The sequence below is a fragment of the Balaenoptera acutorostrata genome, chromosome 13, assembly GCF_949987535.1.
Source record: "Balaenoptera acutorostrata chromosome 13, mBalAcu1.1, whole genome shotgun sequence".
Classification (NCBI taxonomy): domain Eukaryota; kingdom Metazoa; phylum Chordata; class Mammalia; order Artiodactyla; family Balaenopteridae; genus Balaenoptera; species Balaenoptera acutorostrata.
Window position 1 is genome coordinate 71,951,251 of NC_080076.1, and position 14,105 is coordinate 71,965,355.

The 14,105-nt window shown below is 35.8% G+C and overlaps 1 protein-coding gene across 1 annotated transcript in view; it reads left to right on the plus strand.

Moving 5' to 3' along the window:
• The first annotated feature begins 5,252 nt into the window (after positions 1 to 5,252).
• HORMAD2 (HORMA domain containing 2) overlaps positions 5,253 to 14,105 on the plus strand; it is a 69,586-nt gene continuing 60,733 nt past the window's right edge. The window contains exons 1-4 of the mRNA XM_028163718.2: positions 5,253 to 5,303; positions 9,311 to 9,452; positions 11,356 to 11,419; positions 11,958 to 11,994. Of these exons, the coding sequence (XP_028019519.1) occupies positions 5,253 to 5,303; positions 9,311 to 9,452; positions 11,356 to 11,419; positions 11,958 to 11,994 (294 nt within the window). The remainder of the gene's footprint in view (positions 5,304 to 9,310; positions 9,453 to 11,355; positions 11,420 to 11,957; positions 11,995 to 14,105) is intronic.

Below are 14,105 nucleotides of genomic sequence, written 5' to 3' on the forward strand. Positions count from 1 at the left end.
GATGGTGGTGGAAAAGAAGGAATCAGTCCTGGTGAGGACGCAGCAGCGGGCAATTGGCAGCCAAGCTCTTATTCCGGCCGACACCTGCGTGTTGCAACCAGTCGGATCGGGAGCTTTGTGGGGAGGGCTGTCTATCTTCCAGGTCAGGTTTTCTCCAGCCATTGAGGTGTTCTGTGAGAATCAATGGCTGGCGCAGACCAAGAGGTGTGAGTCCCCACGGAATGACCTCAGCTCCTCTTTCGCCTTATCCAGGATTTGCTGTTTAATCTCATGGACTTTAGTTCCCCAAACAGTGCAGGGGAGAGAGTGTCTTGAAACTCAAGATTAACCAATCACCAAAATGTGTTCAATTGTGCAGAGCACTGGACTCGGTGTGCAGTACATCATGTTACTTGGCTGGGGAAAATGAAGAAAAAGTACGGTTCTTGCCCGTAAAGGAGTTTTAATCTGACTAGGATAATAATCTAATTTCTCTCCCATTGGGCCATAAATCTCTTGACATAGGAACAGTATTTTACATCTTTGTAAGCCTACACGAAGACTAGCACGTGGTGGTCGCCCAGTAAATGTTGAATAGAATGAATAATTGAAGTAGCCTGAAGAAGATATTAAAAAACCAAAAGAGCATGAATAAATACCCAGTTAATATAGTGGAAACCATTTACTCTGAGTGAGCACGGAGTAGGGGAATTAACAGGACCAAATGGGATTTGTTAAAATGGAGAATAATAATTTATGGGAGCAAACTCTGTGAAACCTCTGAGTCACAGGGTGACCATTGGCAAACCATGTTCCCTTGCTGGACTTCACTTTCCTCTTCTTTGTACTGATAGTTTTATATTTTACATTTAAATCTATGATCCATTTTGAATTAATATTTGTATATGGTGTCAGATTTAGGTTGAAGGTTTTCGGGGTTTTTTGGTCTATGGATGTCCTGTTGTTCCAGCACTGTTTGTTAAAAAGACTATCCTTCCTCCACTGAATTGACTTTCCTTTTCTTTAAAATGAAAGGATTGGATTAGTTTTAGAGGATGTCTCCTCCCCCTTCCAACTCTGATTTGAGCCCATTTATGTTGGCATGTACTTCCTTTGAGTAAAGCCATCCTTCATACCATACACATGTATGGAAGGTCATCTAGCTGCATTTTAGAATCTAGCTGTTGGATATTATACATTTGATAGAAAAGGGATTTTCTTGTTTAAAAAAAATGGTTTTGGAAGATTGGGAAAGATGGGTGAAGAGCATTAGGAAATCAACTATTATTGTCTTTGGGCAAATGTAATGAAACTTTTTTTTGTGTGTCACTCAGAATGCCACCTACCCCCAGCCCCCCCCAAAAAAAGGTGGCTTAGGCCTTCAGAAATTAAACAACAGCTGGTTAATTTTTATCTGAATCTTGGATTCACGCATAAAAGGGTAAAAGAGTAATTGTGCCACCATTTTAAAAAGGGCAATTGTGATGTAGGTCAAGAAGTAAGCCCAAAGTGAGTCTTATCTGAGAAAACACAGAAATTTTGTTTTTCTCAAGAAGATCATAATCCTTGTCACAGAGTAGACATATCAAGCATAAGAGTGAATGTATTGATGCCCTGTGAAGTTTCAGATGTTTGTGGATCCAATATACAAGCAAATATATAAGTCAAAGACATTTGGAAGTTAAAGTTCTGTTCTTAAAACCCATAATTATGAAATCTCTCTTAGGTTTTAGATAATGAGTCAGAACAAGGTGATAAAAAAAAATATCAGAGTAATTCTCTGAGAGTACATGATCTGTAGAGTCATACCTCCTGGGGCTGTCAGCTTGTGAGCTTTCAAAATTAAGCAGAGTTTGTACTTGAATAGGAGACCTCCACAAAACACCTGCTCAAAGGGATAAAAACACTAGCAACAGAATAGTTAGAGGTTGAAAGGAGCCTGGCTATTTAAAATAATTATTTAGATCTTTTTTGCCTTCCTGAAGCCAGTTTATTTCAGGACACCAAAAAGAGACCCTACCATGTTTAGAAATAAGCAAGCAAGCCCAGCAACTAAGAAGGTGTTGGTAATGCAGTATTTTAGATGGAATGAAAGCAAGGGGAATTTCATTACGAAGAGTCATTGTAGAAAAACCCCTAAATTGTGAGTCAAATTTTCTTGATTTTTATTCTCAGTTCTGATTGACCTTGAGTAAGTCAATTGACTTCTCTGGACCTTGATTTTCTCATCTAGAAAATTAGATGTTTGGACTAGATGACATTTAAAGTTCCTTCTACTTCTAAAATTCTGTAATTCTATTCTAGACCCTTACTTTTTCCTTGTTCATGTAGTACTTCTCTATTGATTCAGCAGATATTTTTTGAGCACCTACCTACTTTATTCCAGTACTGTCATGGTGCTAAGGATTCAAGAATGAGCTAAACTAGACACAAAAGTTTATATATGATTCCATTTATATGAAATGTCTGGAATAAGGAAATCCATAGAGATGAAAAGTAGATGAATGGTTGCAAGGAGTCAGGCGAGGGGAAAATGAGGTGTGATTGCTAGTGGGTATGGGGTTTCTTTTAGGGTAATGAAAATCTTCTGAAATTAGATGGTAGTGATGGTTGCAAAACTTCGTGAATATACTAAAACCTACTGAATTGTACCTTAAAAAAAACCTTAAAAAATATAGAATGAACTAGGCAGATACAACTTTGCCCTCACATTATCTCACAGCAGGGTGGGGTGGATACATAAATGCAAAATGATATGGAATATATTACAATGGGCACATAACCCAGACTTGGTGGTGAACCAGGGAATAATTCCTTGAGAAACTTATACTAAGCTATGTCTAGAAGACGAGTAGGAATTGGAAAGGGAGGAGGATGTTTCAGGCAGAAGGAACATTACCAAAGCCTGAAAGCTAGAGAGACTATAGGTTAATTAAAGTAGATAAGAATAGCTGATGCATAAAAGTGTAAGGGAAAATGGTTAGAGATGTGGCTAAAGAGGCATGAGCCAGATCTTGAGGCTATGGTAAGGAGTTTGGATTTCATCCTGAGGACAGTGGGGAGCCACTGAAGTATTTCAGTCGAGGAAGTTACACAGTCAAGTTTGTACTCTAAAAAGAATACTCTGGCTGCAATACAAAGAGCAGACTGGAGAAGGGTAAGACCAGTGACAGGCAGACTGGTGGTTGAAGAAATCCAGGCAAAAGATGAGGCTGATCTGATCTGAAGCATAGATGACAACAATGTGTATAAAGTGAGGAGTGGACACTTGAGAAATATTAGGAGACTGGATGTGGGAATGAGGGAGGGAACAGGGTTGAGTCATAGTTTTTAGGCTTGAGCATCTAGGTATTTGATTTTGTCATTCACTTAGCTAAGGTACAGAAATAGGTTTCGGGCAAAAGAATTCACATTTGGATATGCTGGGAACATCAAATTGGAACTGGCTCATAGTCAGAGGTTTAGATCTGCAACTCCCCAGCGAAACCTAGGTTGGGGGTATACATCTAAGAGTCGTTAGAATAGAAATAGTAATTGAAACAACGGGAAAGTATTTGTTCATCCAGGGAGTGTGTTTAGAAGTTAAAAAAAGAAAAAAAACTCCTAGGACAGAACCCTTGAAGAGCACCAAAAGCTAAGAAAGGGTCAGGTTACACTCAGAAATGAAGGTTATAATCTGAAGTCAATAAAAGATACCTTGGAATCATTAAGGACCAAAGGACTATTAGGTGGTTTCAGGCTCATATAAAATCTTGTAAAAGAGTGTCCCCTAGTGCTGCTCTGAAGAAGTAAATTGAGAGAAATTAAGTATTACCTGTTTATCATCTCTATCACCACCTTGTGGCAGTGTCCCTAAATAATTCTGCCCTCTTTTATTTGCAAAATCTTCCAGAATCTTGCATTAATTTGTACACAAAAACAAGTCACAGGCTATCCTGAGTGTTCCAGAATGGAATTTCTTTAAGTGGGTTATTTACAGATATTTTGGTCAGAACTCCATAAAACCTTGACAAGAAACTACAATATAAATTAAGTCCTTTGAAAAGAAAAAGGGAAATTTACTTCTTTTTTATGTTAGTGAAGCAACAGAATTGAAAACTGTATGTATTTTAAACATTAATGCTTTTTATTGTGGCAAAATGTACATTACATAAAATTCATCATGTCAGCCATTCTTAAGTGTATAATTCAGTGGCACTAAGTGCATTCAGTGTTGTACAACCATCACCACTACCCATTTCTAAAAATTTTTCATCATCCTGAACAGAAACTCTGTACCCATTGAACTCCCCATTCTTTCTACCCTCCAGCCCCTGGTGACCTCTATTCTATTCTCTGTTGCTATGAATTTGACTACTTTAGGTATCTCTACCTCATATAAGTGGAATCGTGCAATATGTGTCCTTTTGTGTCTGGTTTATTTCACTTAGCATAAGTTTTCAAGTTTATCCATGTTGCAACATGTATCAAAATTTCATTCCTTTCTAAGGCTGAATAATATTCCATCGTATATACCACATTTTAAAAATCTATTCAACTGTTGTTGGACATTTGGGTTGTTTCCACCTTTTGGCTATTGTAAATAATATTGCTGTGAACATTGGTGTGTAATCTGTTTGAATCCCTCCTTTCAATTCTTTTGAGTTTAGACCTAGAAGTGGAATTGCTGGGTAATATGGTAAATCTATTGAACTTTTTGAAGAACTTCCATACTGTTTTCCACAGCAGCTGCACCATTTTACATTCCTACCAGCAGTGTACAAGGATTCCGATTTTTCACATCTTCACCTCCACTTGTTATTTTCCACTTTTTTGAATAGCCATCCTAATGAGTATGAAGTGTAAACTTTAACTTTTGAGTTTACTTTGAAAATCAGTTACACATGAAGTTAATTCAAGAAGTATTTTTGAGCCCCTGTTATATAGAGAGCACTGTTACACTCTGAGGGAATAACGAGGATGAGTAAAATATACTGTTGAATCTTTAGGGGATTTACAATTTATTTTTCCCCTCCAAATGTATTTGGGAACAAGTAAGTCAACTTAAATTTTTATCGGGTGGTTGGAAAAACTAATCCAGAGGTCTTACTTTATAGAAAATTGGTAGTGGAGATAAAAATGTTTATTAAACTAATTTTCAAAAGAATACAATCAAATGCTAATTATATAGTTCTTTGGAAAATTCACAATAAGGATTACGTTAGACAAGGTCTCTAATTTTTTTTTTTTTTACAGGTTAGACTTGTTAAAAGAATCCTTGATAGATTGCTATAATGGCCACTGCTCAGCTCTCTCACTCTATCAGAATTCACAAGGCACCTAAGGTATTTATTAAGAATTAAAAGAAAATCAATGACTATTTAGTGAGTTAATTCAGAATCATGACTTTAATCTTTGGTGTTTTTTTAAACAGCAGTTTTATCAGTTAATTGGCACATAATATTCTGGCAGAGTATGTCTACATTTTAACTGGCAAATGGACTGAGGATGTTCAGGAAATTAGAATAGATTTCTACAAAATAACTTACTGGGTGCTTGTTTCATGTTTATATATTTAGACTTTGTAGAGGAAAAGAAATCAGAAACAAAAAAAGATGTTTAAAGAGAATGGTTCTTTGTTAGACGTTCACTTCCTGACACAATTAGGACGCTTCTAATGCACACTGTGATGTAATTATAAGAACTGAAGGAGAGAGCACTTAGAGAAACTAGGATCCTGGGGCCCTGGGGAAGCATGCCAGGGCCAGACAACCTTGCTGGGTTCACCTGGGCAAGTTTATCTTGTCCCATGACATTCATTAATGAATCATTCATTGATTCATTGAGTGCTTAATATTATATAATATATATGTAATGCTGTGTTATTCTCTGAGAGAATAAAAAAAAAGAATCTTCACATTCTAGAAGTTTATAATCTGGTTAGGGAAATAAGATTTACAGGAGGTAAGTCAATATACAAAGCAGTATATGCATTAAATATATGTGAAAAGAGTAAAGCAATACCAATTATAGGAATTTAGAGATTTTATATAGACTGGAATGGTTTGTATATTCCTCACGAAGGAGCTAGGACTTAAGGTGGACCTTAAATAATGAAAAGGATTAGGAGAGAGGTGAGAGAAGAGAATTCCATGAGGAAAAACTAGCATATGCCTTGGCTCAGAATAAGAAATGAGCATGGCATGTTTCAGAGAATAACAAAGAATCCATCCTTACTGGAGTGGAGTGTTATCATGTTGGACAGAACTGGGAAATAAAATTGAATAGGATCTTTGGGGACAAATTAATGTGGTTCTTAAAAGCCAGGCTAAGGAATTTATGCTTTATTCTGTAATCAATGGAAAGTCAGTGGTTTCACCACGACAGTGAGTAAAATAATGTTTTAGGAATATTAAGCTGTAGCAGAGGCAGGGAAGATTGAAGTTGAAAGAGAATTAGGGCAGAGAGAAAGCAGTCATCTTTCTGGCTCTAATTCAATATACTCACCAAGCCAACTCCTGATCTCATTGCGTTTCCACTTAGGAAACCCTTCCTGGGGTGAAAATGCTGAGCTGGGTATATGAATTGCAATCAGCTTGGCAGTTATTTTTCTCACTGTAAATTAACAAATTGACCTTTTGATATAGACAGATCTTTGTAGTTTGGACTGCATGAGCTACTTCTTCCAGTAAATTTTAAGTGACTGTATGATTTTGCTATTTAATACTTAAAACAACAATAATAAAACTATAGAAGCTAACATTTATTCAGCACTTACCATGTGCTGGGCACTGTGCCAAGGGCTTTATATTATTATTTCACTTAAACCTTGAAATAAGGGGAAAACTGAAGCTCAGAGAAGTAAAGTAACTTGCCATAGGTCATGTAGCTTGACAGCTGAGCTGTCAAACATTACTTATATCATTAGCACAATTTCTTATTAAAATAATTTATAATAGTGTTTTCTATTATCAAGCCACAGTATTTTCATGTATTAGACATTTATAAAAACATGAATGATAACCCTTAAAGTATTAGATCAACTGAGCTGAGAAAAAAATCCCTGGAGTATAGAAAAGTAACAGAATTCTAGAGGCCTTTTCCAATCATTGATCTTCATTATTACAAATGGCCTTTTAGATTCTATATTTAAAGTAAACATCTTTATATTTTTAGGTTATTTAATTTTACAAGTGGTTATTACTCAAGTATTGCCTCAAAATTTTGGCATGTTTTCAATAAGTTATTATACATGCATGCCATGCCAGCTATTACCCAATTACCCCCAAAGAACCTTAATTTCTCAGGATCTATGGGTACAAAAAGCAATTTTCTGTAAAATTTTACACACATACACCTAACACACATGCACATTACATACCTAATTCTCCTTCAACGTTAATCTTTCCTACTTCTGCTATAGCTTAATATTCGTAAAACAATTATTCTACTCACTCTCCTAATCAAACCTGCTGCCTTTCCACTGGTTACAGAATAAAGCATAAATTCCTTAGCCTGACTTTTAAGATCCATATTAATTTGTCCCCAAAGTTCCTATCATACATGCAAGAATAATTTTATGTATCTTTTTAACAACTGAATATAAGATGGTTTGACAAAATGATGAACTGATAATTCATTTTCGCTATGTAGTGTACCAAAGAGGAAGCAAGCTTACATTGCAAAATCATGTCTAGAATGTCCTGAAGATATTCTAGAACCAGATATAGATATAGAAAAGCTTTTGGGGCGTTCTCTTTCATCTAAATGCATATTTGTGGGTAGTACCTGCCTCTAACTAACAGAATTATTAAAACTTCAAGAGTTGAAACTGTGCAGTATAGTAAAAAAGACCTCTGAATTTGAATGAGGTAATCAGAGATTTACCATTCTGACTTCTAATAGCATAGATTAGTTTCACCTGCTTTTGTACTTTATATAAATGAAATCATACTTTAGTACTCAATTGTATCAGGTTTCTTGCACTCAGCTTTATCTGTGAGAGTCACTTATACTGCAGAACTTTTGCTTAAGCAAAGCACAAAGATGTGGAAATACATGGTAGTAGAATAGTAGATGAATAGTAGTTCCACATGGCTACAGAGTAGGGTGCATAGGAGGGGATAAGGGATGAGGGGCAGAAGGGAGGGGTGGGAGATGAGAGAGAAGCTAGGCAAAGATAAGATTTTGACAGTTCTCAAACGCTACACTTGAACTCTATCCTGTATGAACACTGGGAGTGTCATGATAAGATTTGTATTCTTTAAAGTTAATAATGTTGGCAGTATGAAGGACAGATTGAATGAAAGGAACCGTTAGCAGGGAGGTCAGAGACAACTACAGTAATAAAGGGGAGAAGTGACAATGTCCTGAGCCAAGGCAGTGGCAGTGAGAAGAGAAAGGAGAAAACAGATTTGAGAACTCTCCTAGAGAGGATTAATAGGACTTTGTGATTGGATATGGGGAATGGAGGAGAGAGAGAAGCCGAAGATGACTCTACTTCTAGTTTGGATGATTGGAGTGGATGCTGATCCAGTTGTCTGAGAATGAAACTTGGGATCAGGTTTCGGTCAGGGTGATAGAGATAAACTGAGTTTGAGGGGTCTACAAAGTGGTCTAGGTACAGATGTTTAGAAAATAGACAAATGGAAGTAGGGCTCAGAACAGAAATAAGGACTTCAAATTTTCTCTGTATAGGCTGTAGCTGAAGCAGTGAGACTAGATGAAATTACCCAAGAAGAGAGAGCTATGAAAAGAGAAAAGACTGAAGACAGAATTCTGGGGTGGGAGCAACATTTAAAGGGCAGAAAAACTGGAAAAAAATTAAAGAGATTGAGATAGATATGGAGGATAGGTGGGAAAAAAAAAAGAAAATAGTGTTATGGCAGCTGAGAGAGAGGAGAGTGTGGGCAAAAGTGTTAAGCACTGCAGAGGAGTTTACACAGTACGAGGACCGAGATGAGGTCAATGATAGGATGTACTTGGTGACTTAGGAGAGAATAGGATAGAACAGAGGGGGTGGAAGACAGATTGCAGTGGGTTCTGAGGAGTGTATGAAAGGGAAGATTATATCATCATAGTAAAACTCCCCGTTTTGCCTAAATCTATGGGTCATTGTAAAATAAATTATATCAGTCTTGAATTACTTGGATAACCGTCTCTGCCTTTCTTCTTTGCCTTGCCAGTGAAGATCTAATCTGATGCGATATTCAAAGCCCAGTTTCCTTTTGATTATCTATAAAGGTATCAGATTTGAGGTCTTGAAAAATCTTTCCATTTTACTTGTGGTAATGGCATGATGGGCTGAATATATTAAAGAATACTAATCTTTTTCATTTTTCCCCCCTCCCAGGAAACAGTTTTCCCATCTCAAATAACTAATGAGCATGAGTCATTGATAATGGTGAAGCAACTTTTTGCTACTTCTATCTCATGTATAACATATCTAAGGGGCCTGTTTCCAGAGAGCTCTTACGGAGAACGCCATTTGGATGGTAAAGTTTAACTAAATGGTTACTTTGGCTGGTGGAGCCCTTTTCCTCTATTTGGCAGGAGTAAAACTTTACTTTCTCACAGAGTGTGCTAATTCCAAGTCATGGGTTCTTTAAGATCAATTTGCTAATTCATTTTCCATTTTAATTTCACTATGTTTAGTGGTTTTACTTACAGGAACCATTAGTTCCTGGCTAGATACCAAATCACCGAATGAAGAGAAAAGAAATATGTATGGACAAGCCCAGTAATTCTAAACTGTACCTACAAAAGCAGCAGCCAGATCGAAATCTACTTGGGTGTTGTACATTTGCACTATTTTGTGTCTCAACTGAATTTTTTTCTTTGAGGTAGACTTTAGCCTTGAGGAATTTTAATTGAGAAGTTTAATTCTTTCTGTTAACATATACAAATATGTAGAAAATATGCATACCCATGCCAAACCCATTTGTTGATTAACATGGATATGTAGACAATTATTATTCTAATCAGCTCTGTTCTTTTCTTAATTTTCTGTCTTTTCTACTTTTCTTCCTTTTATTTCTTATGTCCTTAAACTCATGATCTCATTTCCTTGTATTACAAGCTGTTTCTGTCTCCTTTCCTTCTCTTGTATTAGAAAGAATATACCTAGGACTCTTCAATTTCTCAAAAATCTTTTTATTTGTTTAAAAAGATGGATTGTGATAACAATTCAGAAAATTTTGCTGATTTGTCATGAAAGTGGGAAAGTATCATTTGGAAAATAAATATAGAGGGCTACAAGTTTCCTTCTAAGATGTTATTTTTCAAAATCTAACTTTACTTTAAATTTCTCACATTTGTATTTAATGATATACTTAGGCCTCATTCCAATTTAATTTTCTTAAACATTTGATTCTCTACATGAGCATCAATGAAATGCATGTGTGCTATAAACACAAAAGCATTATATTTGCAACTGTGACAGCCTCATTTGTGTTATGTCCTCTTTTGGTCTATAGGATATAAATCTGTAATAGTGAAAATGTTTATATGTAGCATATAGTTGCAGTTTCTCCTCTTGTTTGGAATATAGAATTGGAAAAAGACATGTTTGGAGTAATTAAGCACTTATTGTGTGCCAATCACTAACCTGTGCATGGAGGGCAATACCATTGTTTATAGCTTTATTTTTTGTGACAGTTTTAATGGAAGTTATATATCTCCCTCTCAGTGTTTGTACTTAAAGTAGCATATATCATAAAAATGCCCAGTACTCCTAAGTTGCTCTCCTTTTGGCAATCTCTAAATGTTATACCAATATGGAATAATTTTCATATCTCTCAATAGCAATAGAGGTAACATCAATTTTAGGATAGGAAAACTATATGAAAAGGTGAAGTGATTTATACAAAGTCATACCTGAATCAGTAACTGATTTTAGACTGATCTAAACCAAAACTTTTAATGTGATTTTCTTATTCTTCCTTCCTATAGTAAGGTAGTTGAATTTCAGATGGAAATTAATATTTGAGAATAATCCATGGAAACATTTTGCATCCTTTTTTTCTTTCATTGAGAGAGAGAGAAATACCAGAGAAGTGATTTGAGACTGAGGTGTATGTTTTAAATTGGTTGATGGAGATGGTCTCAGTACTACCTTATGATAACTTAGAATTCAGCAGAAGCAAAGAAGTGACACAAATTGATTTTGCAACCAACTCAGTTGTGCTACATTGTAGAAGGGAAGACTGCTAATCTATAATAAAAATGGGAACTAAGTCAATTATCAACATAGGATTTATTTTTAAATTAGATATTTAGTGATTCAAAATGTTTTTATAAGCTATAAACTAAGTAAGTTATATAAATAAAATCATGAAAGGAAATACCCTTATTTAGTATGGACAATTTTAGTATAACAGACTGTTTCTATTTTTGTAGACCTCAGTTTAAAAATCCTCCAAGAAGATAAAAAATGTCCTGGGTCAGTGCATATTATCAAGTGGTAAGTAATTGAAATTCCACCAAAGTTGAACAACATTATTTTTATCATAGCTGAAATTACCCATAAGACTTTATTTGGTAAGATCATTTCCTTAAAACTATTGCCTTCTTCCTTTCTTTCTTTTCATCTTCTTCTTTTTTTTTTTTTAATTTCCTAGAAATGTGTAACAATTATTCAATATTATTTTAAGATACTGATTTAGTTTTGTTTTTGAAGAAAATGGACTTTATATAAGAAAGAAAAATATCAATCAAAATTTGATTACTCATCATATGCATGTCAGTGTCCTAAACATTATGGGAGGCCAAAAGAAAAATAAGATGTGATTCCCTACCTCAAAATTGCTTACGTATTATTTATAAAGTACTATCAACATATTAAAAGATACAGGAATTTCTAAAAAATGATTAAATGGGAAAGGTGAAATGGTTATCAATTTAATGTATTTCAAAGCAAAAAACAAATCAGTTTTGTACTTGGGATTCTTTTTGGCTTTGCATCTAGTCCAAATTGACACCAAACATTTATTTCTTGACAGGATTCAAGGTTGTTTTGATGCTTTGGAAAAGAGATACGTAAGAATGTTTTTAAATTTACACCAGGATCAAAGACTCATCCTTTATCCCTTTAAAAGAAAAATTTAGCCTTTATTTTGTTGTTGTGTTTTAACAGCATACCAGTTCCTACATTTGCATTCATGAACCAGTTTCTTTTTATTTTGTGTCTTTGTTGTCCTGTTGATGTCTCATTTACATCAATTAGAAATGAAACCCTCATTTTTCTCTTTTACATACTCATATCTTTTTGACCACAGAATTTCCTCTGAAGTCACTGGAAGAGATCCACAGGATGTGGGAAAGGGCAGACAAGAATCTGGCATTTAGCACATTGAACATGTTCAAAATAGTGGCGATTCAATTTGCAGATATGAAAGGAAAAAATGGACTTAAATAATCAGTTTTTATTCTATGTTAGTTATTTTGCTAGCTATGTTTGGCACATGTATATAACCTGTTCCCTCAAAATAGCTAGTATTGTAGCTTGAATTTTTTTAAATGCAGCTTGAATTTTAAGTGCATTAGATTTTCCTTGCTGCCCAAGACAGCTATGCAGTGTAAAAATTAGAGGCTCTAGTCCTAGTTGAAGAGATAATATATAAATGAACTTTCCACCACTGCTTTCTCCTCCTTTCCCCATCTCTGTCTTCTTTTTACTTCTCAATTCCTATTCCTTTAAAAAACCTTAAGGTGAGTAAGCCTTACATTGGATTATTTAGTTGCACTGATATATTTCCTTTTTCATTGAACAGTTATTACTTATGATTTATTCAACACTGACTGGGGGGTTGAGGGATACAAAAATAAAACAGATATGAGATTGTGCACACAAAGAGCTTATAGACCATGGCAGAAGATAGATGACATTCATATGCACAGCTGATGATCAGCTATTGCACACTGGCATAGCTGTACATCTTGTTAAAATGTTGAAGTACTCTATATCCAGTGGTAAATGGTTGCTTCTCTGAGATCCCAAATGACTCCCACCATGTCCTCCCCTTCACCCCACCAGTGTCTCTTCTGAGATGTCCCTAGACTGTTCCACAATCTAGCAACTAAAGGGTTGACACCTGGCCCAGGGGGGAGCTTCCAGGAACCCAGCACCAGGGCTAAGTTGGCATCTTTTCTGATTGGTCAGTACCTGTGCCATGTTGGGCTGTTAAATTTTGATTTTTTCATATCAGTTTGATATTTTTATAAAAAATATCACCTTTATCACAAGTATAAATAACCATAATATTCATTAGAAAGTGATGCATACCAAAGGCAAGATATTGATCATGTGCAAAGGAAGTATGGAAAAGGAGGGGTTATATCCAGTGAGGGACATGAGGGAAATCTTTGGGAGAAAATGACTTTGAAGGCCCTTAGTATTTAGACAGGTTGAGAGGGGAAGAAGGTCCTCACCAGTACACTGAACAGCACTCATTCATTCTCCTTTGTCCGTTCATTTAGCAACATTTCTTGAGTGTCCATCTTTGAGGGGCAGTGAAATATAGTTAAGAGCTCAAGGTTCAGAAAAAGTCAGTCTGAAGTGAATCCTAGTTCTGCCACTTAATACCTGTGTGATCTTCGCATATAACCTACCTCTTGGTAACTTAGTTTCTTTACAATAATAATAGAACGAACCTCTTAGGGTTGTTTGAGAATTAAATGAGTTAATAATCTAAAGCAGTAGTTTTCAAACATTAGCTTGCCTTAGAATCACCTGGAGGGCCTGTTAAAACACACATTGCCAGGTTCCACCCCAAAATTTCTGGTGTGAGAATTTTCATTTCAGACAAATTCCAAGTGATGCTGAGACTGCTGGTCTAGGGACCATACTTTCCAAGGCATCACTCTCACCATTGCTCACCATGTTCAAGCACACAAGGATTCGAGAACATGCCAAGTGCCTTTTACCTTTGTACATATTGTTACTTTTGCCTGCAAAATTTTCTTTGCTACCCCGCAACCTTTATCTGGCTAATTCCAATTTATCCTTCAGGTCCTAGCCTAAATATTTACTTCCTCAAGGAGGCATTCCCTGACAACCCCCCCGCCACCCCTCTCCCAGCCTAGACTGTCCATCTGTTTAATGGTCACAAGCACTCAGTGCTGCTACTTCATAGCAATTAACACAATTG